Source organism: Delphinapterus leucas, chromosome 1, assembly GCF_059928025.1.
Source record: "Delphinapterus leucas isolate spDelLeu-1000000601 "Yukka" chromosome 1, BTC_Dleu_Yukka2, whole genome shotgun sequence".
Taxonomy (NCBI): domain Eukaryota; kingdom Metazoa; phylum Chordata; class Mammalia; order Artiodactyla; family Monodontidae; genus Delphinapterus; species Delphinapterus leucas.
This window is the reverse complement of record NC_143129.1, coordinates 51,666,553-51,693,082: the sequence shown is the minus strand read 5'-3', so window position 1 is coordinate 51,693,082 and position 26,530 is coordinate 51,666,553. Positions and strand designations below refer to the sequence as shown.

The 26,530-nt window shown below is 39.3% G+C and overlaps 1 protein-coding gene and 1 long non-coding RNA gene across 3 annotated transcripts in view; one reads left to right on the top strand and one right to left on the bottom strand.

Moving 5' to 3' along the window:
• Positions 1-11,355, bottom strand: part of NIBAN1 (niban apoptosis regulator 1) — a 162,750-nt gene extending 151,395 nt beyond the window's left edge. For both annotated transcript variants that reach the window (XM_022593361.2, XM_089910025.1), the window contains exon 1: positions 11,252-11,355. In XM_022593361.2, the coding sequence (XP_022449069.1) occupies positions 11,252-11,306 (55 nt within the window). In that variant the 5' untranslated portion in view covers positions 11,307-11,355. The remainder of the gene's footprint in view (positions 1-11,251) is intronic.
• Positions 11,344-16,530, top strand: LOC111184656 (uncharacterized). Its single transcript, XR_016392925.1, has 3 exons — positions 11,344-11,632; positions 15,749-15,814; positions 16,216-16,530. It is a non-coding gene; the product is annotated as an uncharacterized LOC111184656 (long non-coding RNA).
• The last annotated feature ends 10,000 nt before the right edge of the window (positions 16,531-26,530 follow it).

Sequence of the window (26,530 nt, the reverse complement as noted above, 5' to 3'; positions counted from 1 at the left end):
AACTTCTGAGTTCTTTTGAGCTAATCATAGAAATTGTCACTTGCCCTATGTGAGCCCCAGAGGTAATGGTACGTGACCACTACTAACAGTGTCCTTTTCAAAAGAACATCCACAATTTCCCTTCATTTCTGAGTTGATCCTGCTCATCTGTCCCGGCCCCAGACCAGCACCATCTCAGCAGTTCTTCATGAAGATCTGCTCTGCTCCTCTCCCAAATCTATTGAGAATGTTGGTAGCAAGTAGTACAGCTACATTCTCCAACAGATGTTCCAACAGACTTCAAAAACACAGTATTCATATTCTTTCCTAGAGACTGGAGACAAGAATTATTATTTCTATCTTCCATTTCTCTCCTCATTGTGGTCATGTTTTCCTCTACTTTAGGAAATGGAACATATTTATAAAAACTGTCTTAACATCCTTGTCTGCTAATTTCATCATGTCTGTAATTCCTAAATCCATTCTATTGATGGATTTTTTTCCTTTGAGTTATGCATATTTTCCTGCTTCTTCATTTGCCTGGTAATCTTTGATCAGATTCTGGGTATTGTGAATTTTACATTGTTGAACGTACATTTTATTGTATTCCTATAAAGAATGTTGGACTTTGTTCAGGCATGCAGTTAAGTTACTTAGGATCAGTCTGATCCTTTTGAGGTTTGCTTTTTACATTTTTTATTAGACAGGTCCAGACCAGGGTTAACGTCTAGTGCTAATTTCTGTTCACTACTACAATGCCCTATGTAATAGAAGGTCTTTCTGTTTCATTTTGTTGTTGTTGTTGTTTTAAGGTCTTTCTGTTTTGGATGATGGGAATGTAAACTATTCCCAGTCCTGGATGAGTGCCAGGAATTGACTCTATAAAACCAGATACACATGATCTTCTATTCTAGAAAATGGTCTTGTATTATTTTTTTACTAATTTTCTCCTCTTGATTTTCTTTCTTTTTTTTTTTGCGGTACGCGGGCCTCTCTCTGTTGTGGCCTCTCCCGTTGTGGAGCACAGGCTCCAGACGCGCAGGCTCAGCGGCCATGGCTCACAGGCCCAGCCGCTCCGCGGCATGTGCGATCTTCCCGGACCGGGGCATGAACCCGTGTCCCCTGCATCAGCAGGCAGACTCCCAACCACTGCGCCACCAGGGAAACCCTCCTCTTCATTTTCTTTGTTCTCTATTTCCTAGGACTTCTGTGAGTCAGATATTGAAATTTTTGGATTGACCCTTGAATTTTTTTTATTATCGCCTCTTCTATTCTCCATATTTAGATGTTTTTGTTCTATTTTCTCCAAGATTTTCTCAAGTTTGTTTTCCAGAGCAACGATTGGATTTTTAAATTTCTTGATCATTAGATTTTTAATTTCCAAGAGATATTTCTTATTCTATTATTGTCATTTCTTCATTGCATCCTGAACTTGTTTTCCAAACTCAATACTTCTCTCATTTTTTAGGATATTCACTATAGTTAAAATTTTTTTCTCCTTTCATTCATTTATTAAGCAAATATTTATTGGTAACAAACCATATACCAGACACTGATCTCTCAAAACAAAGACCCTGCTTTCGTGGAGGTGAAAGTGCTGATAGACAGGCAATAAAAAACTGACAAATAAATATATTTTATGTCTGTTAGTAATAAGTGCTATGAGGAATCCCCTCCATCACAAACCTTTCCCTCGTGCTCACTACATTCCACCCATACCACCCTTTCTTCAATTCCTTCAGGTTCCTTCTCCTCTTCCCTTTCTATACACTGTTCCCTCTACTCCAAATATTCTTCCCCATCCTCCTGAGCACTATATCTTAAGTATATCTCATCTCCTTGCTCTATCATTACCATCAGTTTTCTGTCTCAATACCCTTTTTACTCCGTTCATAACATTTATCAAAACTCGTAATGTTGCTTACTTACCATTTAATAGCCATTCATGCTTCTTCCTTGCCAAGTGAGCCTTATTTTGTTCAGGTGTCCCTATAGCCATGTGCTTCAGTGAGGATAGGGCCCAGCCCCAGGCAGGGGTGAATCTGGATTAGTCTAACCAAATCATGATAATTCCATACTCTTGCCAGTAATAATTTAGGAAGGAATGTGTGACCCTGTTCTGATCAGTGGGATATAAAGGCAAGTCTGCTTGTAAGGCATCTGGAGAAGGTTTGTTCTTATAAAGAGACTCACAGAATAGACAGTCCTCTTCTCGGCCTCTGGGACATTGCTTTACTGAAGAACGTGATATCTTTTGCTACTCTAGTCATCTTTCAACCATAGGAGAGCTAGTCCACAGAGAGCAGAAAGATAGAAATAATCTGACCTTTGATGATATCGCTGAGCCACTAAATTAGTCCTACCTTCATGTTTCTTTATGTTCGCATGAGCTCTACTTGAGAAATCTACTAGATAATGAGCTTCAAACACCAATGAGACATCAACATAAGGACTGATGTATTCAGTAATACTTACTTGGAAAACAAAGATTAAATGAGAAAAAAAGAATATAATATAATGGTTATATGCCCTGACATAGTAAAATCATAAAATAAAATTGGGGGAGAATTGGGATAGCATATACAAAAATTTTGTTACTAATTCTTAAATCAGCTTGTTCAACATTTTTCTACAATCATAATTGATGGTGGTAGTATTCACATTATTCTCTGAAATAGTTGTATATATTAAGTGGGATAACATAGATAACAATTTGAGGATATTTAATTCTACCATCTATTGTGCCTTTGAGAACCAAGAAAAAGGAGATAAAAATATAATGTAGGAGACATACCTTTTTTTTCGCAGTTCTGTCCACAAAAAGGTCCAGAAACAATGGCCAACCCAGTCATAGCAATGAGCCTCTCTAGGCCCAAACTGTCTTCTTGAATACCATTTTCCACTAAAAGAAACCAGGGATTCTTATAGATATTGCTTATTCCAAGTATGGAATAGGAAATAAATGTGATGAACCAAGAACATCTTGACTTACTGGAAGGCAAGGAAGCTATCAAATACTACTAGGGTAATTTCAAAAGGACTCAGGAGCCAACTTGAAGAGGCTTTCATTGCCAATGATGGGAAATTTGGGCTTCAACAAGGATAAGAATTACAATGGAATTCATAAGTTTACAATGATATTTTTTAAGTTAATTGATCACCTTCAGGGGATGACAGGAAACCAACAAATTATCTTGAAAAGTGGTAAATAAAATGAAAGGGTAAAGTTTTTATCCTGCCTTTCCTATATGAACTATCGTATGAGGCAACCAAAGAGTAAATAAGGAAAGTATCACTCTATAAAACTATTCCAGCTAATAAGTGAAAACAAAGTGACATAATTAGAACATCACCATTCTTCAATCCCAGTGAATTAATGTGTCCTGGCAATGAGCATCAATAACTGCTAACATCACAAAAAGAGACAACCAAATGTTAGGTGCCTCCAAATGAAGAACACAGAACCACCTATAGCCTTGACAAAAGTATTAATCCTCAGTCTGATCACATCTCACTATCTGTCGATTTGTAGAAAATGCAGGAGAAATGCGTGGAACTGCACCATGAAAAAATTCCAGACTGTGGAAAACCCTACATGTCCAATAGCCCAGATCTGTCAACAGATCATTTGCAAGTAAAAGTCAGAGACGTAAGGGAAACCTGTAGATTAAAAGAAACTTAAAAAGGTATCTTTATAATGGGCAAGACTAAACTATAGTGTTTAAAAATGCATTGTTGGGTGATAAAACTATAGGAAATATAAGAAAGTCATTACTATAAAATCTGGGATGAGTAATGTGGTCATCTGTTACACTGGCAGCCCCTAACGAACCACAGCTCATGGTATTCATGACTGTGTGGAGTCCTCTCCTCTCGCATCTGAGCTGGCGCTGAGACTTGCTTTAACCAGTAGAATGTGGCAGAGTAATACTGTGCTGTCCTAAGGCCAAGCCATAAGAAGCTCTGGCAGCGTCTAGAAGCTTTTGCATTCTTGCAAACCCTGACCTAGCATTTTAAAAGTTCAGGACCCTACTGGAAAGACCATGTAGAAAGTCCACCTGGAGAGACAGCTTACCCAAGTTCAGACCAGCCACCAGCCAATCTGCCAGCTGAATGGACTCACAGGACTGACTACTAGGAAATAAGTAGAATCACCCAGTGGAATCCGAGGCAGATAGCAGAACTGCGAGGAAATAAATAGTTCTTTTAGGAGCCAGTATCTTCAGGGGTAGTTTTTTTTGGAGACACAAAGGGGTCTAAGATTGGGGTGGGGTACATGGAGGCTTCTGGGATGGCTAGTAAAGTTCCTTCCATTTCTTGACCTGGGTGGTGGCTACAGAACATTTGCCTTGTAATGATGCACTAAGCTATGCATTTGTTTTGCATGGTTTTGAAGCCATGTTTTATTTTTAAATAAAAGAAAAAAAAATCCACATGGTTTGGCATAGAAACTTTTACTCTTTTTCCAAAATTCCTTCAGACTATGGACTTTTTAAAAAGCACTTCAAGCCTCCTAGTAAAAAACTATTGATTTATTCTGATCCTATCTACAGCAATATCCAAACAACATCAAGCATAGAAGTATAAACTTCTTTGGGTCTTAGACCTTGCAATTTGCAAAACTGAATTAATTTCTTTCCTATATCTAAATCTTTTCTTCTCTCCTGTAAGTGAGAAAAAACATGTAGTACCAAAAAAAAAAAAAAAAGAGGCACTTTTATAAGCTGGCCTGCAATTTCTTATTGGCAGCAACTTGCTAGTCGCTTTTTAAAATGAATTTTCCAGTTTCAAAGGAGAAAATCTGTATTGCATTTGGGATTGTGTGTGTGTGTGTGTGTTTTAGTTTGGAACTGTTAGAATTTCAGCCCTCATGTCATATGTTTTACTAAAGTGCTTTTAACAGACTGTGGCAGATGAATTGTGCTCTTTTATTCTTTTGTCTTCCTTTTCATTATTATCCTCACCTCTGACTTCATTTTCCATTTCACAAGGCAAACTGCTGTATGTACCTTTTTTCTTAAAATGGTGTTAGTTAGCTTCACTGATCAAAAATATTAAAATTTCTGATTAGGAGATTAAAATTCACTGTCATAATGCACGTTGCATATTTTGTAAAACTTTCACAGTACATTTATTTTAATTAAATTAGAAACTACTGTCACAAATTCTGCTCCTCCTGTTGCACTTTCTACCTGGGAACCCAGTTCAGATCTTTCCAGAGAACAACAGAGTAAAACCATAATCAGCTCAGCAGTCCACAGCAAAAATAAATAAACATCACTATTGTCATTCTAGGAGTTACTATTACTAAAGCACCCGTGATGAGGTGATCCTCTTGTAGCCAATGTCCATAGGCAAAAAAAAGTGTTTCATCAAAACCAGATCTTGATTTACCATCTGACTCTATGCGTTCATCAGAACATGAATTGGAACCAAAGAGGGAAGATCACTCTTTCTTCCAAAAGCACGGGAGAAAATATTGATTTGTCTCAGCCTAGGGTCTTTATTTTTGATGAATCTAAGAACCTCAATTCACATTAAATTCCCAAAGTCTTGATTTCCATTCGCAAAGACTAAAGGTAGTAGAAAGTAATCATTGCCACCAGAAATCCCTAATCTGCAATAGTTTTCCTAATGCAAAACTCCTGCCAGCTTCATTAGTAGACTGTCATTTCTTAAATTAAAACATAATGGGATCAATATATCTTTGTGCATTATTTACACAGGGCCCTCTCCTTCTGCTTTTCTCCCGTCCCTGCTGTTCCCACCTGAGGCACCGCAATTCCTCACTTCTTAGGAGAACCCATTTATTTCTACAAATTAGGAACTGAGACAAATACTAATGGGATAATTCTTACCCACTTCCTACTTTCTTTGGATTAATTTTTCTTGAGGGGGACCTAATAAGGCAGTACTTAGTGTACTGGCTAGAATGCTTTGGGCCATAAATAACAGAAGAAAATTATATTAGTTAGGATAAGTTTGACTGTGGATAACAGTAATAGCACAGATAACACTAGCTTAAGTAAGATAGAAGTTTATTTCTCCCTTATTATGGTCCAGAGGTAAGTAGTCCAAAGCTGGTATGTAAGTTCTACTACATGAAGTCCTCAGGAACCTAGGCTCCTTTGCCCACTTATTCCACTTTGCATGAATTCCTTCTTAAAGGACAAGCCATCGTCCAAGATGGCTGCTCCAGTCACTTTCGCAATCTAGCCAGCAGTATGGAGGACAGGACAAAGAAAGGCACACCCTTTCCCTTTAAGGTCACTTTCTGGGGACTGCATACAGCACTTCTACCTACATCCCATTAGCCAAAACTCAGTTACATGACCCTATCTAGTTGCAAAGGAGACTGGGAAATATCTTTATTCTAGGAGTTCGTGTGGCCAGTTAACATTTGGAAGTTCTATTATTTTAAAAAGCAAGAGAGAATTATATTAGGGGATAACTAGCAGTCTCTACCAGCCCAGCTCAAAGAGGACTTAGTATCTATCATAACAAGACGTACTCAAGAGTAGGGCAGGCAATCAGCGAGGTTTGCTGGGCTCCAGCTTCTCCTCTCTGAGACTGCCTCAGCCTGGCACTGCTCCAGGTGTTGCCTATGTCTTAAGCTAGTGCCCCTCCTGCTCATCAAGATAAAAACAGCAGTTCCAGGCATCACATTTCAGACGCAATAAAATCCAAAAGAAGGAGAGAATACATCTCTTCCCTTTGTCTCCTTTTGAAAAGGGAAGAAAGTTTTCTTAGAAGCAGCCAGCAAAGTTCCCTTCAAGCTTCAATGGACAGGGACTTCCCTGTTGGCGCAGTGGTTAAGAATCCACCTGCCAATGCAGGGGACACTGGTTTGATCCCTGGTCCGGGAAGATCCCACATGCCACAGAGCAACTAAGCTCGCGTGCCACAACTACTGAAGCTCACACACCTAGAGCCCGTGCTCCACAACAAGAGAAGCCACCGCAATGAGAAGCCCATGCACCACAACACAAGTAGAAAAAAGCCCACATGCATCAACGAAGACCCAACACAGCCAAAAAAAAAAAAAGCTTCAGTGGCCAGATTTCATCACAATCCCATGCCTTGTATACAGTTGACCCTTGAACATCAGCGGGGAGATGGCTGTGAGGGGCGCCCCCCCTCTGCACAGTTGGCCCTCCATATATGCGTTCCTCAGTAACTGCAGTTCCTCCATATCTGTGGCTCCACATGCCCAGATTCAACGAACTGTGGATCATATAGTACTGCAGAATTTACTATTGAAAAAACCCTGCATATAAGTGGACCCATGCAGTTCAAATCCATGTTGTTCAAGGGTCAACTGCAATCACTGACAAGAACACACCACCATGATAGGCATGGACCAACTAGCACCCATCTCTCAGAAGCCATAAGTGGGGCTAGCCTCTCGGAAACAGAGGGCTGCCCTAACAAAACTGGGGCTCTGTTATGAAAGAGGAATGGGGAAACGATGCTGGGTTGGCATCTAATAGTGTCTACCACACTCTGTATCCTAAAATTCCATTACAATATACAGTTGACCCTTGAACAACATATGGGTTTGAACTCCGTGGGTCCGCTTACTTTTTTTCAATAGTAAATACTACAGCACTACATGATCCACAGTTGGTTGAATCCGTGGATGTGGATCCATGGATAGCAAGGAACCGCAGTTACAGAGGGCCTACTATAAGTTATACACAGATTTTCGACAGTACAGAGGGTCAGCACCCCTAACCCCCATATTGTTCAAGGGCCAACTGTACTTTTACTAGAGATAAATTGAATTCTGAGATTACATCAGACCAGTTCTTTTGCCCATCTCCTACCAACAAATTACAGCTGAAGAACAAGCAAATGTGTGGACTAATAACTACGCATCTAGGTTGAGGAGACTGCAAACTCCCTATCTTCCGTTCACCTGGTCTAGGGAGACTTCACTCCAGGCACTATCATCAGCATAAGTTTCACATGCAGCCGCCTAATTAACCCTTATGGTATAAATATGAGAAAATTCCTGAGAGAAATGCATGTTGTTTTTAAGCTGAAACTCATTTCTTCCTTTATAAGCATCAGATCACTGATGAGTATTTCAGAGGAAGCCGCTTTACAGGTGAGGTGTGGCTGACAATGCGATAGTCAGTCTAGGAGAAGAACAGTTTTCCTGACTGCTATTTGCTGCTACCAGGCCTAGAGGTGTCCTCCAGCATCCCCCAGCCCACCCCAAGAACCCAAGTATCCCTCAGTTCTCAGCCGCAGCATTGATTTTCCAGTACTTTTCCGACCCTCCACAGGACATATGCGAGAGAGTTTTCAAGTTTGTTTTCTTTTGATTCATCAACAATTCAATGGTAATTTTTTAAAGGAAATAAAATTATTGCTTTAACAGGAAAACGCTGTGTTTTTTGACGCTGTAGTTCACTTTTAGGCATACCAAAAGTTTAAAAGGAAAAAAACACAGGGCAGGAAAAGAGAAAAGTGCCCTAAATTGACCACTGATGCCTGGATTTTATGAGCTTTCTTTCTCATTAAAGCAAGATCCTTTTAGGTCACTGTTAAAAGCATTCCTGACGGCTAACAGATGACACTGCCCCTGTGATTACAAGCTGGTCTTAGTATTGTTTATTAATAGCAACATCTCATCAAGGGAAGTTACTGAAAGACTTCTAGACACATCCCCAAAATGTATTCTGTTGTTAAGAAACATGAGCGCGGTACTAATTTTCAAAACTAACATCTTTAGAAATGAAGTAACTCCTTTAACACTTCTGGTGCCCCTTTATCTAGAGATTTACCAAATCTTAAGAAATAATGTACTTTCAAAATATCCATGGGACAAAGATCACTAATAATACAAAGTTTTGAGGCACACAAACCAAGTGGCAGCTATTAGATGATTTGGCCAAAAGTAAGTGCTGATACAGAATCATTAGCCTACTAGCAATACAGCTGCTCATAACACGTACAAGATTAAGTTAGCAAAATTCACTCCAAATGTATTGACTAGTTATTCTCCATGTTGGCAAAGTTTATAAAGCTTGAAAAAAAGTTATTTTCTCAGCTACAGGAGATTTCAAATCTATAATATTTCACTGGCGGCTACTTTATGAGAAAGGTTATAAAATCGTGCTTAAACTTTACTGTCATACTTTCAATTGTTCTGCTCACAAATCAAAGCTTGAGAATATTTGTGGGCTAACGGATGGGCAAAGCAGTGAAGACAGGGTTATGGTTTTTTTCAGGGATCTGGGGCTTGAAAACCATCAGGAAATCACAGCCTCATGAACTTCTTTTGCTCATGCACTAACAATTCACAACACCATGCATTTTTCCAGTGCTCTTTTCTCTTTTTGGCAAGACTAGTATTCTCAAATGAGGCAACTTCTCATTTTCTCTGGAGGTATTCTAACTTTAACTCTTCTCTTCCCTCCACCCCTACATACCTTGGAAGTGCCCTCCCAAACAAATAATGAGGAGATATAACTGAACAAGACTAGAGGATATAATGACTGTCACACAATCTGCTTATAGTTTTATGCATTCAGAACGCATTTATTACAAGTCCTTCCTGTGTACTAGCTAGCTCATATTTTTGTATGTCATAATTTAATTTCAGAATGAAAAAGGTAACACATTTTCTTATCACATGAGTACAATGCTTGTGTCTGCAGCAACATCCATGATAACCATGAAGTCTTCTTCAAGCAAGTTAACCCCCTCACATTGCGGGACTTCCACTGATTACCGTAGAGGCCATGCTGCAACTTGATGTTTCTATGCTTTTCAGTGAAACAAAGTTTTATAAAATAAATGCCATAAACATATTTTGCTAATAATTAAATGCAAGCCCCTTCTCACAACGTTCTAATACATTGTTCTTTCAGTCCCCTAACCATTGGTGTAAATAACAAGCATGTAGCCAAATTTGTAAGATTAAGGCAGACTTGGTTTAGCTCTTTTTCTCATATAAACAAATCATCCATCTTTTCCCCATTTTAAACAAACAACAGCAAAGGGATACTTGACCAAGTTTTATTCCCTGACAGTAGGGGTTGTTGATGATCTTCTACCTGTCAAAGCACCAGAGCAGAAGTCTGGAAAATCAGTTAAATTGCTCTCAAGTGCCCTAATTTGATATCCTTTTTAAATGGTTTTAAATGTTGTGGTGACTGAAAGCAAATTTGGAATGAAGACACTAAATAAATGTTTTCCTCTTAGGAAATGGTTCAGGGGCCAGAAAGAGGTACCAGAAAGAACATTTTTTGCAGAATTAGGGTAAAACCTAGAGTATAATACCTAGTTTAGAAGGTATTTCTAAAGCCAGAAAAACTAAATTCACAAGATAACCAACTGTTAGGTAGTGGTTGTCGGCAAGGTTTGCGGGGGAGGGAAGAGAAAGAGGCCAGTTACACCCAGGAGATAAAGAATCATGATTTTCTGCAGTTTCAGCTCAGTTTGGGTTTTGTTTTCTTCTGCCTCACACTCTTTACTGTATCACTATATTCCAGAAAGGTTCTCGAATGAGTTTCTCCCCATAAACAACTTTAGCAACTGTTACCCAATATGCCAGTGTTCCTCTTTCGGTTTTCCCCAACCTCTCACCTCCGGGAAGAGAAGGGAACCGCACAACCTGGGGGCCTGATGACATTGTCCTTTCTGCCTCTGATGAAACCATCCCACAAGTGACACTACGAAGCTCAAGTAAAGCTGTGGCCGACGCTGCGTCTTACAAAACCAGGCCAGGGAAATTCTGCCTTATATGCCGGGAATCCCCAGGGGAATCTCTAGAAGCGAGGGGACATCCCCACTGTTCTCTCTGCGGCAAGTTCAGAAAGAGCTCAGAACTGAGTCCAATGCCAGGTACAGGACGGCGAGGTGTTGCTGGGCGGGGGGCGGGGTGTGCAGAACAGACAACGAAGAGGCCCGAGTGGAGGCAGCTGGGTGGTCCTCCTCTCCACAACCTTCACCTGCGTCTCCCAACCGCCCGGCGGCGCTTCCCTAAGCACCCCCAGCCCCTTCGTCCTGGCTGCCCTGCACCCCACCCGGGCCAGGGCGCGCGGGCCGAACTGCCGTCCGGTTGCTGGAACCCTGGCTGAGCGTCCCGTGCGCCCCTGTCATCCCCGCGCACGCCGGTGGAGAGCGGGCCGTGGCGGGCAGGGGCGCTGCGGACGCCAGTCGGGTCGCCCCCTCTGGGGCCAGTGCCCGGGGACCCAGCCTGGCCCAAGGCTCCGGGCTGACGGGCGTCGCGATCCCGGGAAGCCCCCGGCGGGCGTACCTCGGATGTAGGCGCACTTGCCCTCGTCCAACTGACTGGAGGCCGAGCCGCCCATGGCGACGGTGCGGGAGAACGCTGAACGCTGCGGCTGCCCGACCCAGTCCCTGGGCGGGAGGGACTGACACTCCCGTCGGCGCCCGCTGCCCGCTCCTGGAAGTTGATGAGACGGAGATCTGAGCTCTGCAATTAAAGGGCAAACTTCCTCCAAGAGGCGCGGCCTTCTCGGGCGCCTCCTACGGGTCCGCGCCCTCTGAGGATCTGTGGGCTGGCCCGGGGCTGTCTTCCCGCCTTCGTTTCACTGGGAAGTTCCGAGGGGATGTCTGGTCTGGAAGGACTACTTCCCGCTTCTTCTCTTCTCTGGCTTCTTATTTTCACCTTGGGGTAAGAGGACAATTTCCCTAGTGACTGGAAACCTCTGTGAGCTGGAACCTTCCCCCTCACATTTCACGAGGTGGAGTTCCAGAGCTCCTTGCTTTGCACGCCCTCCTCTCCGGTACGGAAGCAACAGTTCTTCTCAAGCATAACCTAAGAACTTGTTAGAAACGCAAAATCTCGGCACCTTTCCTCTCTACCGCTCTACGCACACGCACGCGCATACACATACACACACACACACACACACACACACACACACACACACACACGGCGCCCCAATTAGAAACTCTGGGAGTGGAGCCCAGCAATCTGTTTTCACAGGCACTCCAGGTAATTCTGATGCCTGTTGACGTTTGAGAACCAGTGGTAAACTGTCCCTTCCTGCAGCCAAGAAGTTGGACCAAGGAGGGAGTGGGGGATGAAGGGAAAAAAAGAGGGAAATAGAAAAAGCTAGGGAGAACCGAAGGCTGGGCCTTGATCAGAGTCTGCTCTTAACATCTTTAGGTTCGGTTCCTCCCCTCCACAAACTAGAAATAGTTCATTAGAAAGTGCACTTGTTCTTTTCCCACAACCACTGTTTAGCTTGGCAGCTTCTCCCAAACAAGAACCAGCTCGGTAGAAGGGTCACCACTCATTTCTTCCTATTCTTAGCAGTCAGATTTTAGTGATTACTGTTGACTTAACCTCCAAGGTCAAATGGTCTGTTCACACAAGAACCAGGCCTGTGGAGGACTTTGAAGGCTTTTCCCTCCAAGGTTAATTATCTAGCGTTTTAGCACAAAGATCTCTCATATCTCACACCCAGTCTCTCACACCTTACGTTCCAATCCATCAGTAAATCCTTTCAAATCTACCTTCAAAATACATCCAATATCCAACCATTTCTCATCCCCTCCACTGCTATCAACGCCATCATTTCTCACCTGGATGATTACAATAGCCTCCTAACTGGTCTCCCTCCTTCAGAGAAAAAAACACAAAGTCTGTCACAGACACTCGGCGGGACTTCCTCTCTGCCCTCATCTACCACACACTCTCCCTCCCCCTTGCTCTCTCTATCCCAGCCCTACTGGCCTTTTTGCCTCTTCTAGGACACACCAAGCTCAGGGCCTTTTTTGCACATGCTCTTTCTTCACCTAGATTTCTCTTCCCTCAGGTAATTCACATGGCTTACCCTCCAACTCTGTCACTTCATTCATAGCTCTACTTAAATGCTAACACCTCCGAGAGGCTTTTCTTAACCCCCTATTTAAACACCAGCCTTCATCTCTCTGCCTCTTACCCTTTCTTATTTCTATTCATATCCCCTAGCATCATCTGACATATATTTCATTGTCTGTCTCTCCCCACTGAGATGGAAACTCCATGAGGTCAGGAATTGTCTTTGTTGACACTGTTGTTTCTTGGGATTTTTAAAAAATTATTTGTTTTCTTTATTATTATTATTGTTTTTAAGGACAGGGATTTTATGTTCTCTGATATATCTTAAATGCCTAGAACAACACCTAGCACATAGTAGGTGCTCAGTGGACGGCTACTGAATAAGTGAATGCGTGAAATATAAAATGTAAGAATCTGCAGTCAATGAAAGCTGTGATCTCAGTGAATAAAGAGCATTTCCAGATAACTATTCACTGATTTAAACAATTCAATGTTCAACTCTTTTCTCAATATTCTAGTTGGCTCTATTAAGTATATTTTCTCAGAGTAGTAATTCCTTTCATTATATAAATTGCTATAATTATGCCTCAGAATACTGTTATTGTTATTAAATAAAACTAGTTTGGATCTCCTGCCAGAGTATAGTTTTAGCTTGTCTTAGCTCTTTAGCTCTTATTTGGGAATACACTGAGAAAAGACTGATTATACTGATCTATCATTCTTTGCTCATTTGTAGCATTCACAGAATGAACAAAGTACAAGGAAGGACTTTGTATGGTGTAGTTATTAACAAGCTTTGTAACCAGACAGTTCCAGCTTGGAATCCTAACCTGATAGATTACTTAATAGCCATGTGACCTGGTCAAGTTTCTTAACTTACCTGTCTTAGTCTCCTTATCTGTTAAATGGAGCTAATAACACTTACCTCATAGTATAGTCAAAATTAAATTTGATTGGGTCTATGAAGCACTTAACATATTCCAAGGAACATAATAAGTGTTCAGTAAATGGAAACTAGGATTGTTATTATCAGTAAGGACAGAGTGGTCAAAGAGGCAATTTTCTAGGGAAAGTGTATTTTAATTGGACCTTGAAAATCACTGATGTTACATTAAGCAGGAACTTCTGCTCCCTTTTTTCCCCGAATAAAGCTCTTTTCCCCAATCGGTTTACAGGAAAAATTAAGGAATTCATTATTTTAGTCATAGTATTTAATATTTGCAAATCCTATGTGGGAATCATTTTATTAATCACACACTAAAATGAGTCTCCAAGCAGTTCAATAACTTTATGAACCAGATTCAACTTCATATGATTCAAATCAGCTAGTTTAGAAAATTTCCTTTACAATGTTAGTTTTTGTATTGCATCGGTGTTTTGGGTCTTAAAATACTCTTGAGACCATTTCTTTCAGGTAAGTTTCACATACTAAAATGATTATCTTTTTTTAACATCTTAATTGAAATATAATTCGCCCATTTAAATTACCTTTTTTTAAAGGAACAAATTAGTTTAATAGACATTTAGCACATTGAAAATGTGACTGTGTTTTGGGATTCCCTTGCATGTCACAGAACTTTGAACCCCTTGTTTGCCATGTTCTCATTTGAGTTAGTGACATCTGTCTATTTGGGAATTTAACTGCCTGCAGAGCAGGGACAATCTCAAACTGTGCATTTCCCCAAGTACCTTGTACTGCCCTGTAATATCCGAGTATAAGCTCTGTAATTACTTGATTGACTGGTAAGCACAAACAGTAGGTCACATCAGCTTTCTAATTTAATCTTCACAAAAACCCACTGAGGTAGGCACTATTATTATCACCATTTTACAGGTAAGGAAACCAAGATTAAGAAGTTTAAGGAATTTATCGAGGTCACCCATCACCTGGGCTTACCTGACTCCAGAGTTCATCCTCTTAACCACGATACTGCTTCTTTTATTTTGAATCTTGCTTTTGTTTATTTACATAAGTAACCAGGTTTTACTATAGAAAAATTAGACACTACTGATAAACAAAAAGAAAAAACCTGGAAAATTCACCCAAATCCCGACATCAATATCTTTAGATAACCCCAATTACCAGTTTGATGTAGATTCCTACAAATTTACATACAAATGTATATGCAATTATAATTTATAACTATATATACATTTATTTATAATTATTTATCAAAATGAAATGATGTTCTATATGTATTCTGTAATCTGTATCATAATTTTTCATCTGGAATATTTCCATCTAAATATTTAGATATAGGTCCATGATAGTTCATTGTATAAATGTAAATTAATTCACCTATCTACTAGCAATGGATGCATACCTATTTCCCTACTCTTCAGTCACATTGGACTTTGGCATATCTTTTATTATTTATTATTATTATTTTCATTATTCCTTTTAATATTTGGCAATTTGGGGAGTTGAAATTGGTATAACGTTCTATTGTTTAATTTTGAAATTCTTAACGAGAAGGTTAATTAGTTTTTCCATGGATTTTCTGGCCATATGTGTTCCTTTCTGAAATGGCTATTGTTATACTTTTCCATTTTCCTATTGATTTCTTATTCTTATTGATTTGTAAGAGCTTTATATATATTAAAGACATTTACCTGTTTAACACACACTGCAAATTAAACACATTTGGCTTACTAAAACATATTTCCTTATGTTCTTTATTGAATAATCTTCTTTGAAGATTGTGCTAAACATAGGCAAATTGTAAAATCAATTTAATTTGTCTCTGACCCTCTCCCATCTTTACTTAACACTCTCTCCCCCTCTCCTCTTTGTACAACTTCTAAAGAAGGCCTAATCTTAATATCTGTTATAGGTTGTTGTACAAAATAGAGTTAACTATTGAAAGTCATTTTATGAACTGTTTTTGTTTTTTTTAAATGAAGCTCCTTCACTTACTAACAAGATTGTTGCAATACTCTAATATGTTCTGTCTTTTTCAGGGGTAAAAGCTTTAGAAATCCTCATTCTGATACTGACTTGCCACATGACTTGGGGAAATAAAGTTTGTAAGCTTTATATTTCTTTTCTTCAAACTGGGTATCTGAAAATTAAATGATATCATATATGTAATGAACTTATTACATATGAATATGTCTAGCACATATTTAGCACTCTCTAAATGACACTAGCATGGTAGTAAGAGGTAATAAATGAAAAGGTGTTTTACTGTTTGGTTTTTAATTGCTTTTATTAACATATCAATGTTAGTTCTTTTTATTCTTGTGCTTATTTTAGTACCTTTAATTTGTGACCAGCAAATCACACTCTCCAGGAGGCAGGACATTAGGATCAATTTGGAAAGGGAAAAAAATGTGCCCATTATGTTTTAATTGTATATTTGAAAGACACAAAAACCTGTTTTTGTAATACAAACTGTAGAAAATTAACTGGATAAAATCTTTTCTAGAAAGAATATGTAGAAGATGGAATCCAACTTCTCATCAGTGATTCTTGAGGGGAAGTTTCAGAAGCTCCAAGAATGTGTGGAATTTTTATTAGAAAAATATTTTGTTTTAATTGAGAAACATTACTTTTGCTCAACCTGCTTTTCAAATATGAATCATCACAATTTTATGTAGACCTCCAGCATTGTGCAAGACCTTAGACATAGCATAGAAACCGATAAAGGCTTAAAACTAAGGATGACAAACTCTAGACCCAATGGGGTAGTTAGATGTGTATGGACCAATCTTCAAATCTGACAAAGACCAAAAGTGACCAAGGCCACAAGCGAGATGCTGGTGGCCTTGAGTCCCTACGCACAGTTCCAGCCAAGCTGCTTCCACCTCGTGAAGATGGGTTTTGTGATGGGTTGCACCGCGGGCATGGCGGCGGGGGCGCTCTTCAGCATCTTTTCCTGTCTCAGGATCGGAATACGGGGTCGGGGTCTGATGGGCGGTGTCAGGAAAACCATGATGCAGAGCGGCGGCACCTTGGCACATTCATGGCCATCAGGATGGACATCTGATGCTAATCAGGGCAGTGGTTGCCCACTACATCCACCCCCTCACATCAGTCCCAGTCCGTGTACCATAATAAAACAAGTCTTTGATTTAAGAAAAAAATTTGACAAAGACCAGACCAGCATAGTTACCCTTGTGAAATCTATAACCATATTATTGCCATAGATAAACAGATTATAGGGTTCTTCTGAAGGCAGGACTCTAAACTACCTTGTACTTGGACAAGTTAGTTGTTAGTTTAGTACTAGTGCACAAAGAAAAGAGTGCCACCTGCTGGACCAGCAATGATACTCCCTCCCTGGCCAGGGCTACATGGCAAGGAAGACAGACACTCTGATCCAAATCAAATTCATATGCTTGCCTTTAAATTAGTTTAACAGACATTTGGCATTATTCAGCTGTTCCTTATAAGCTTCTTTTGCTCAGCTGACAAATGAATTGTTCTTCCAGAATAGACTTTTCCTGTCGAATTTATTTGGGGGGCTAATTCAATTATTTTATATTTCAAGATTATACTTACTGCTTATAACACATGAATTATAATCCATTTTGTAAAGCACTGTCTCTTGAATTTTTCCTCTTGCAGTCTCATTTCACTCTTTTCTTTACAATGCAAGTCACCAATACATTAATTCCCCTAGTCATGTATCAATAGTTGTGAAAAGTAATATGCCAGGGCTCTGACTTCTATTCTGGCATGCTTGAATGGGGAGATGGGAGGAAGTATTGGCAAGGAACCCCAGGGGGATGCAGGAACAGTGGGACTGGTACATCAAGGTGGGGATGGATATTATATCACTGATATTGTTTAGAATTTCTGTACATGATGATAAAAAAAAATACAAGCTGACTTAGTTTTATTATTTCTTTTCTGTTCTCTACCATGTATCTCTTATTGCCTGAACCAAGGACAGACCACTCTCACAGCATCTTCCCAATACACCGCCAAATATTTGCACTCACAAATAGTGTGAGGAGAAGGGCAGAGATGTCCAGATTTCTATGCCTTGTGTATGAAAGAATGTATCCTTCTATATTGGCATGATTTAGTGAACCTGATTAAAACTGTCTTTATCCACACTGCCTTAAGTCCTTTTCTTATTCTGACATTGTAACAATTATCAGTTCATTTATTGATAAGTTGCAAATGATAAAGCTATCATTTTAAATACCTTAAGGTGAATCAATTTAATCAGATTACATTCTCCTAAAATTTAGCTAAGATCAGCTCACTGCAAGAATAACAGTTATGGAGGAGAAAAAGAGTAATCTAGGAGTGTGAGGACCTTTGAAACACATTTTGTTAGTTTGTTTCCAAACTGGGCCAGTCAGAATCTTGCCCAGGATTTCTCTATTGTAGCTATTGAAAAAGAACCGGTTCTTTCCCCTTGGGTTGATAAACTGGTAGGATATGAATCCTGAGCTGCTAGTGAACATTAGTTCACCAGGAGAGCCCCTGATTGAAAGAGAAGAATTCTCTGATGACATTACATTAGTTGAGTTCTGGCTTTCCCAGTTACATGAAACAATAAATATTCCCCTGAATTGGATTTCTGTCTTCCTTCCCAACCAAAACCATTTTGACCAATATATAGTGCTTTAAATATAGTGCTTGTATGCAATATTAAAACATTATATAGCTATACTATACCTCTTTATATAATTGATTAAAGCAAATATAAGTAGACATTGCTTTCTATGAGTGATTTGTAGCCTGTGCTGACAAATGGCAGTTAGCACAATATATAACAATTTGCTTTTCTTTTCTTAATCATTTTTCATTCTCTACAGTTTTGAAAGTGATTTATTTTCATTCTAGACATTTGATTAATGATTGGCTCTACATATACACTCATTCTAATTCAAATTTAAAACCAGCTGGCTCAAATTTTGGCAAGAGAATTAGCAGTCCTCTGCACATCTCGACCTGAATATATACAAATTTTGTTCCTTATTAATCTCTTTTTCAAAAAATTAGATTCATAAAATTCAAAAATTTAGTTTAAGTCAAGCTGCAATTAAATTTGGAAGCATGGCAGAGTTTGGATTAAAACTAAATCAAAAAAAAAAGAAAATAAAAACAATCAGATTGGCAGAAAATCTGCAGCCTTAATGGCTATGTTTTACATGGTGTTATTAAAGTTATAGCCACATAAATTATGTCACTTTATCCTAGAATTCTTGGAAATTAACTATGGTAATAGTGATAATAACTTTAACTTAAAGGGAGCCCAACGTAGATAAACTAAGCAAAATTGAGAAAACTGTTGTGAAAGTGAAGTATCAGTAGAAAATCAGCTGGAGAACAAGGATAGCATTAACCTTCTAGGTTTTCTGTTTGTTGAGACTGATGCGCTATAATCTTGATGGCGATGACTTGGCCTCCAGTGCCTAGAACAGTACCAGGATATGGTCAGCACTCAGAAGAAGCTTGTTGAATGAATGAATGAATGAATGAATGCTCTTCATGGGACTTCCCTGGTAGTCCAGTGGGTAAGACTCTGCGTTCCCAATGCAGGGGGCCTGGGTTAGATCCCTGGTCGGGGAACTAGATCCCACATGCATGCTGTAACTAAAAGTTCGCATGCCACAACTAAGAAGTCCACATGCCACAACGAAGATCCCGCATGCCACAACTAAGACCAGGAGCAGCCAAAATAAATATTTTTTTTTAATTTTAAAAAAAGAATGTTCTTCAGTAGATACAAATCTTTGATGCAACAAGATTTTTCCTGTAATTACTGTAGGTTTTAAGACATAGTCATTGCAGACTGAGCCAGAAGGAATTTCAGGTATCCTTTTCTTCAAGCTTCCTCATCTTAATATTGAAGGAACTGAGATCAGAAGATCAGAAGAGGTAAAGTGACTGCCCAGAACAAAGATGGGGTAATAAATCAGTTAACAAACATTTACCGAGTACCCACTACTTGATAAACATTTGGAACTGTTTCAAATAACGGGAATATAGCAGAGCATAAGACAGCCCAAGTCTCTGCCTCCAAAATAATTTATATTCCAGTGGAGAATGATGATTAACATGTCAATGAATAAATAAGATTTCAGTTCCTGATAAATCATGCTTTGAAAATACTAAAATAGAATATTGTGGTGGAGAATGACAGAGGGTGGGGAAAGACACAAGTGATTTAGTAGATTACTCAGCACAGGACTCTAAGAACTCTCATGTGAGCTGAGCCCTGAATGATGAGGACACACCCACACAAATGTAAGAGGAAGAATATTCCAAGTGCAAGTGCAAATGTCCTGAAATGGGAACAAGCTTGGTGTGCTTGATGGAAAGAAAAGTAGCCATAGTGCTTCAGCTGGAATGAAGAGGGGATAAAATGAGGTTAGGTGGGCAAATACCACACACTGTAGAACCCTGGGTATCAGGAAAAGGAGTTTTATCACAGAGGGTGATGAGACACCATTTAAAAAGTTTTGAGGAGGGAAGTCATATAACTTAATTTTCATTTTAGAAAAATCACTGAGGCTGCTGTATGGAGAATGGACCAAGGTGAAAAAGAGAGGAAGCTGGAGACTGATTAGACTATCCTAGTAATCCAGGCTACTAGGATGTAGCAGTGGAGAAGGGAGAGCAGTAGCCAGACTAAAGACATATTTTGTTAAGTACCTATAGGACTTGCTGATAATTGCATGTGGGCAGTTGGGCAAATGAAGATGCCATTTACTGTGATGGGGAAGACTCTGGGAAGAATAAATTGGGAGGAAGGGAAAAATAATTGGTTCTGCTTTAGACATGTTATGTTTGACATTTTTATTAAACACTTAAGTGGAAATGCCAAAAGGTAATTAGATAAATAAGTCTAGACCTCAGGATAGAGGAGAAGAGGTGTGGATTTGGAAGTCATCCATAAATAGATGATATTTAAAGCGTGGCTGTAGGAGAGAGTGCAGGTAGAGAGCCTGGAGCATTGCTAGAGGTCTGCAGCCAGAAAAGGTGCTGAGAAAGCTACCAGGCCAGTCACAAGAAAATCAGAAGAGTTCGACTGCATGGACAGCTACACTGGCAGCCTTAATAGGAACTGTCTCTTATCAATGTGGGGATGGGAAAATGGAGTAATGAAAGCCTGACTGAAGTGTGTTGAGGTGGAATGGGAGGCAAGGACAAAAAGGTAGCAAGTTAAACTTGGCTTTCAGAAATTTTTCTGTGGAGTGGGGAAGAGAAATGGAGTGGTGATTGCAGGAGACTGGAGCACCAAGAGACATGTTAGACTGCTAATGGAAACAGTGCAGTAGAGAGAAAGAATTTGATGATAAATGAGAGCAAGGGAAGAACTGAAGATACACAGCCATGTGGAAGCATTGGCCTTTGGCCTTGGCTGGAGCAGGGATGCTTCTTTCACTGTAACTCAAGGGAAAAACAGATGCCTAAGTTCAGAGGCACGTGAGCTGCAGGATTTGGTAAGGAGCTGAGGCAGTTCTTGGCCAATTCCATCAAAGTTGTATCCAATTTTGTCAAATCCCACTCCAGAGGGAAGTCACATACATAGCCATTAGAATGACAATGTCATATTTCTTGTATTGGACACAATAGCTGAAACTTTTGATAGATGTGATTCCTACTTCAATTAATTTGCAATGTGAAAGATATTCTGCAAATCTGATAATAATATGCTCAGTGCTACAAAAGCATCATTATCGACATAAATGGAATTCTTATAGAACTAACCTTGTTTTGAGGACAATGTAGAAGAGACAAAGCCCTCAATTTTTAGTTTGAATAAAGGAATGAAGTCAATGCACTGAAAATGTGGAAAGAATCTGGGTCCATGAAATCATTGTTGAACCACTGAATTCACCAACTTTGGAACAACCCTACCCCAGATTTCTTGTTGTGTGACTTGGTAAATGTACCAACTGCTTAAGCTGTTTTTCCGCTGGTTACAATCACAGCTGAAAGCATTTTAACTGATATAGTATTTTATTGGGACAACTGGTAGCCATCTGGAAAAAAATAAAATAAAGCTCAAACTTTATACAAAATCGATTCCAGATAAATTAAAATATAATTTTAAAGGTACTGGACAAAACTATGAGGGAAGTCTTCTATAATCCTGGATTAGGAAAAGCCTTTCCAAGCATAACACAAAATCTAGAGGCTCCACATGGATGTAATAATGATTCAATAAGCCATGATACTTCAAGATATGTTGCAATGTTTATGTGAACAAAAAAGAGAGTAAACAACATGTACAGAACATGTACACCCTATATATACCTTATATAAGAATATGGCTCTAGGTTCATTGGGTTCTTTTTTATTTTACTATAAAGTTTCTTAGATTTCTGATTTGTTTTAAAGATGTCGATTTAATTATCAATATAATGCCGCCGCCCCAAAAAAATCTAGAGTCCATACAAGGAAAGATTAATGTCCACATAAATATTTTAAATTCTTCATTTAAAAAAATTACAAGTCAAATCTAAAAAAACAAAAAAAAATGGTTCTGATGAAACTAGGGACAGGAGAGGAATAAAGATGCAGACATACAGAATGTACACTTGTACACTTGTAAAATTACATTTGATAAGGTTATTCTTTGTAGTATTATTAGTAAAAACAAAAGATTTGAAGACCAGGTAAAGGTCCATCAAGGAGCCAGTTAAATAAATTTTGGAGCAATTGTAAAATTGAACACTATTGTAGCTGGGAATAAAAAAAGAATGAAATTTTCCTTTAAATTCTGGTATGGAAAAATCTTCATGATTTAGTGTTAAATTAAAAAAAAACACAAGATACAGTATGTATAGTATGCTACCATTTGTATAAAAAGAGGGAGAAATATATATACATACTTGCTTGCATATACCTATCTGGAAGAATATACAAGAAACTAATAACGTAGACTGCCTATGGCAGAAATGTTGGAGACAGACAGGAAGGGGAAAAAGACCTTTTACAATATTTTTTATACATATTGGATTTTAAAGCATATAAATGTATTATATATTTTAAAAATAAATTTAAAGACGCTGTGCAGATTAGACAAACTAAATCTCTGTTATTAAATACTCATGATTTGAGAAATACAAAATTATTTTTGTTAAAACAAATGTTTGGAAAAAACTTAAATGTCCATTAATAGCATACAGAGTAAATAAATTATGGGACATTCATTCCATAGAAAAGTAGGCAAGCGTTAAAAGAGAAAGAGAAAGCACTTTATGTAAAAATATAGAAAGATCTCTAGGATACATTTTTTAATATAAATTTATTTATTTATTCATTTATTTATTTTTGGCTGCATTGGGTCTTCGTTGCTGTGCGCGGGCTTTCTCTAGCTGCAGTGAGGGGGGCTACTCTTTGTCGCAGCATGCGGGCTTCTCATTGTGGCAGCCTCTACCGTTGCGGAGCACGGGTTCCAGGCGCACGGGCTTCAGTAGTTGTGGCTCAAAGGCTCTAGAGCACAGGCTCAGCAGCCGTGGCGCACAGGCCCAGTTGCTCCATGGCATGTGGGATCCTCCCGGACCAGGGCTCGAACCGGTGTTTCCTGCATTGGCAGGTGGATTCCCAACCATTGGGCCACCAGGGAAGGGAAGTCCCTCTAGGATACATTTTTAAGGGGGAAAATAAAGATATGAGGTACTTCCCTGGTGGTCCACTGGCTAAGACTCCGTGCTCCCAATGCAGGGGGCCCGGGTTCGATCCCTGGTCAGGGAACTACAGGGATGCCATAGAACTCACATGTCACAACTAAGAGTTCGCATGCTGCAACTAAAGATCCCTCATGCCACAAGGAAGATCCTAAGTGCCGCAGCCAAGACCTGGCACAGCCAAATTAATAATAAATAAATAAATTTTTTTAAAAAAAGAAAGATATGAAATGGGTCACATAGTAGCCTACCATTTATGTAAAAAGAGGGGAAATTAATATATGCATGGTTGCCTGTGAGAAGGGGGAGTAAGTAGTTGGCAGATGAGGTTTGGAGCAAGCTTTTTTACTGCATACCCTTTTATACCTTTAAAATTTTGAAACACATAAGAGCATTGCCTACGTTTTTAAATAAAATAAAATGTGACTACATGCATGCTCATAGTGATGTCTCAGTATTTTAGGACAGTTAAAAAAAAATTCCTATAAGATGGTAGTTCAAAGGGTTCTGGAGTCAGGCTTTCAGGGTTCAAACTCTGATCCTACCAGCGACCTTAAGTAAGCTACTCAAACTCTCTGTGCCTTAGCTTTCCCGTTTCCCAAGATGGGGATCATAAAGTCATTTTGAGGACTGAAGGACAGAATGCTTGCACTGCTTAGCACAATGCTAAACCCATCATAAGGCCACACCAAAGGTTAGCTGGCACCATTCCTAATTTGCTGTGATTATCAAAGCAGCAGAAATTTTAAAGCAAAAGTTGTTCTCCTAAGTCTTAATTTTGTTATTCTAAGTGATACTTAAGTAATTTAAACCGGTCCATTTAACAAATAGAACACAATGGATGGATAATATAAATGCCAACACTAATAACTGACAAATATTTTGTTATTAAGATTTTTTTCATCATCTGTTGTTTTCTTTTTCTCTCTTTTAGTATGTGGTATTTTTCTTAAGCTATAAAATATTATTTACTGGATGCTTACAGGCAACATCATTATCCTTTCCACAATTAAATATGAAACTATCAGTAGACCCTAAACCTACCTCTTTCTGTCCTCTCTGTTTTTTTGTGCCAGCAATCCTGGTCACCCCATCATCTTCTGTGAGCCCCTGAAGAACAAAGACCACAGTAAGTGATCAGTGTTGTATCCCCAGTATCTGTCATGATGCCTGGAGCATGAAGGCATTCAGTAAATGTTTGTTGAGTGAATGGACAAATGAATGAATGCATACATGCATGCATGAGAGAAAATGGAGGGAAAGTAACCTTCTTTCTACTTCTGCAGTCTTGCAGAGTCAAAAGAAAGAGAATGAGATGCTGAGGGTTCATGGAAAGTTCAGCAACAAAGAAAGGTTTCATCTTCTTAGCTAGTGCATGAGCTCAAGGAGCTGTTGCTCAGAGGTCCTCCCTGGTGGCAGTTATGAGAACTATTGTAGGAGGAGTGAAGAAAACAATTATGGAGCACCGACTGTGTATGAGGCACTGTACTAGACACTTCAATACATTGTTTAAACTTCTCAACAATAATACGAGGTAAATGTTATTCCTATTTTGTAGATAAGGAAGGGGTTATCTAAAGGAAGTACACAAACTATTCAACCATGGAAATTAGCAAATCCTAATACATTCCATCTATAGCTCAATACCCTGAACTCTGCCTATCTAAGTTCAAAATCAACTATCTTTCTCAAGCAAATGTTCTAACTTGGAAGCCAAATTGTAGGGTAAGATAAAAATAATACAGCAATACCTTTTTAAATGAAAACATTATACAGCTGTAAGGTAGCTGCTCAAAGGGTAATCGTAACAAAGTAGTCCAAAGTTCCACTAGGACTACCTTGGTAGATTTCTCTTTGACTTTCTCTCCAGCTGTTTTGTGGGTGAAATTAGAGACACAATGAATGATTATACTATAGCTTTTTGTCATCCTATGCTAATGAATATAACTACTAGGGTAGCTGTGATGGTTAAATTTTATGGATCAATTTGGCTAGGCTATGGTATCCAGTTGTTTGGTCAAACAGTCTAAATATTGCTGTGAAGTTATTCTGCAAATGTGATTAACATTTAATCTTAAGTAGACTTAAGTAAAGGGGATTACCCTCAATGATGTGAGTGGGCCTCATTCAATTGAAAGCCTTAACAGCAAAAATTGAGGATTTCTGGAAAGGAAGGAATTCTGCCTCAAGATTGTGACATAGAAGTCTTTTCGGTGTTACCAGCCTGCTGGCCTGCCCTGTGAATTTTTTTTTTTAATACATTTATTTATTTATTTATTTTTGGCTACATTGGGTCTCGTTGCTGCACGTGAGCTTTTCTCTTAGTTGCGGCGAGCAGGGGCTACTCTTTGTTGCAGTGCACGGGCTTCTCATTGCGGTGACTTCTCTTGTTGCGGAGCACGGGCTCTAGGCGCACGGGCTTCAGTAGTTGTGGCATGTGGTCTCAGTAGTTGTGGCTCGCGGGCTCTAGAGCGCAGGCTCAGTAGTTGTGGCGCACGGGCTTAGTTGTTCCGCGGCATGTGGGATCCTCCTGGCCCAGGGCTCGAACCCGTGTCCCCTGCATTGGCAGGGAGATTCTTAACCACTGCGCCACCAGGGAAGCCCCTGCCCTGTGAATTTTAGACTTACCTGCCCCCACAATCAATTCCTTAAAATGAATCTCTTTATATTTATTTACATATTTATGTATATATATATTTATATATAAAATAATTTGGGAGAAGAGCATTCAAAATACTCAGCTGTAAGAATTAAAAGCATTCAAAAATTTTGTTTGTTTGTTTTTAGCCGCACCTGGAGGCTTGTGGGATCTTAGTTCCGCGACCAGGGATTGAGCCCGGCCCGGCAGTGACAGTGGCGAGTCCTAACCATTGAACCGCCAGGGAATTCCCTAAATACTTTCTCTTTTTATCAGAAGTTGCACTGATATTTTTTAAGCTTTGGGGGTAAAAATATTAATATGGGGACTGTGACGTGACTTACAATAAGAAATATATTTTTGGTCTTCATCCCCATTTCTGGCACAGAGCTCCTAAAACCCTTGGAATTTCCTAAGATTGAGAATGATAAAGGTGTCTTTTTTATGTTAATGAGTGACTTTTGGAAAGCCCTAGGTAACCAAAGGAGGGGGAGGGGCGGGGG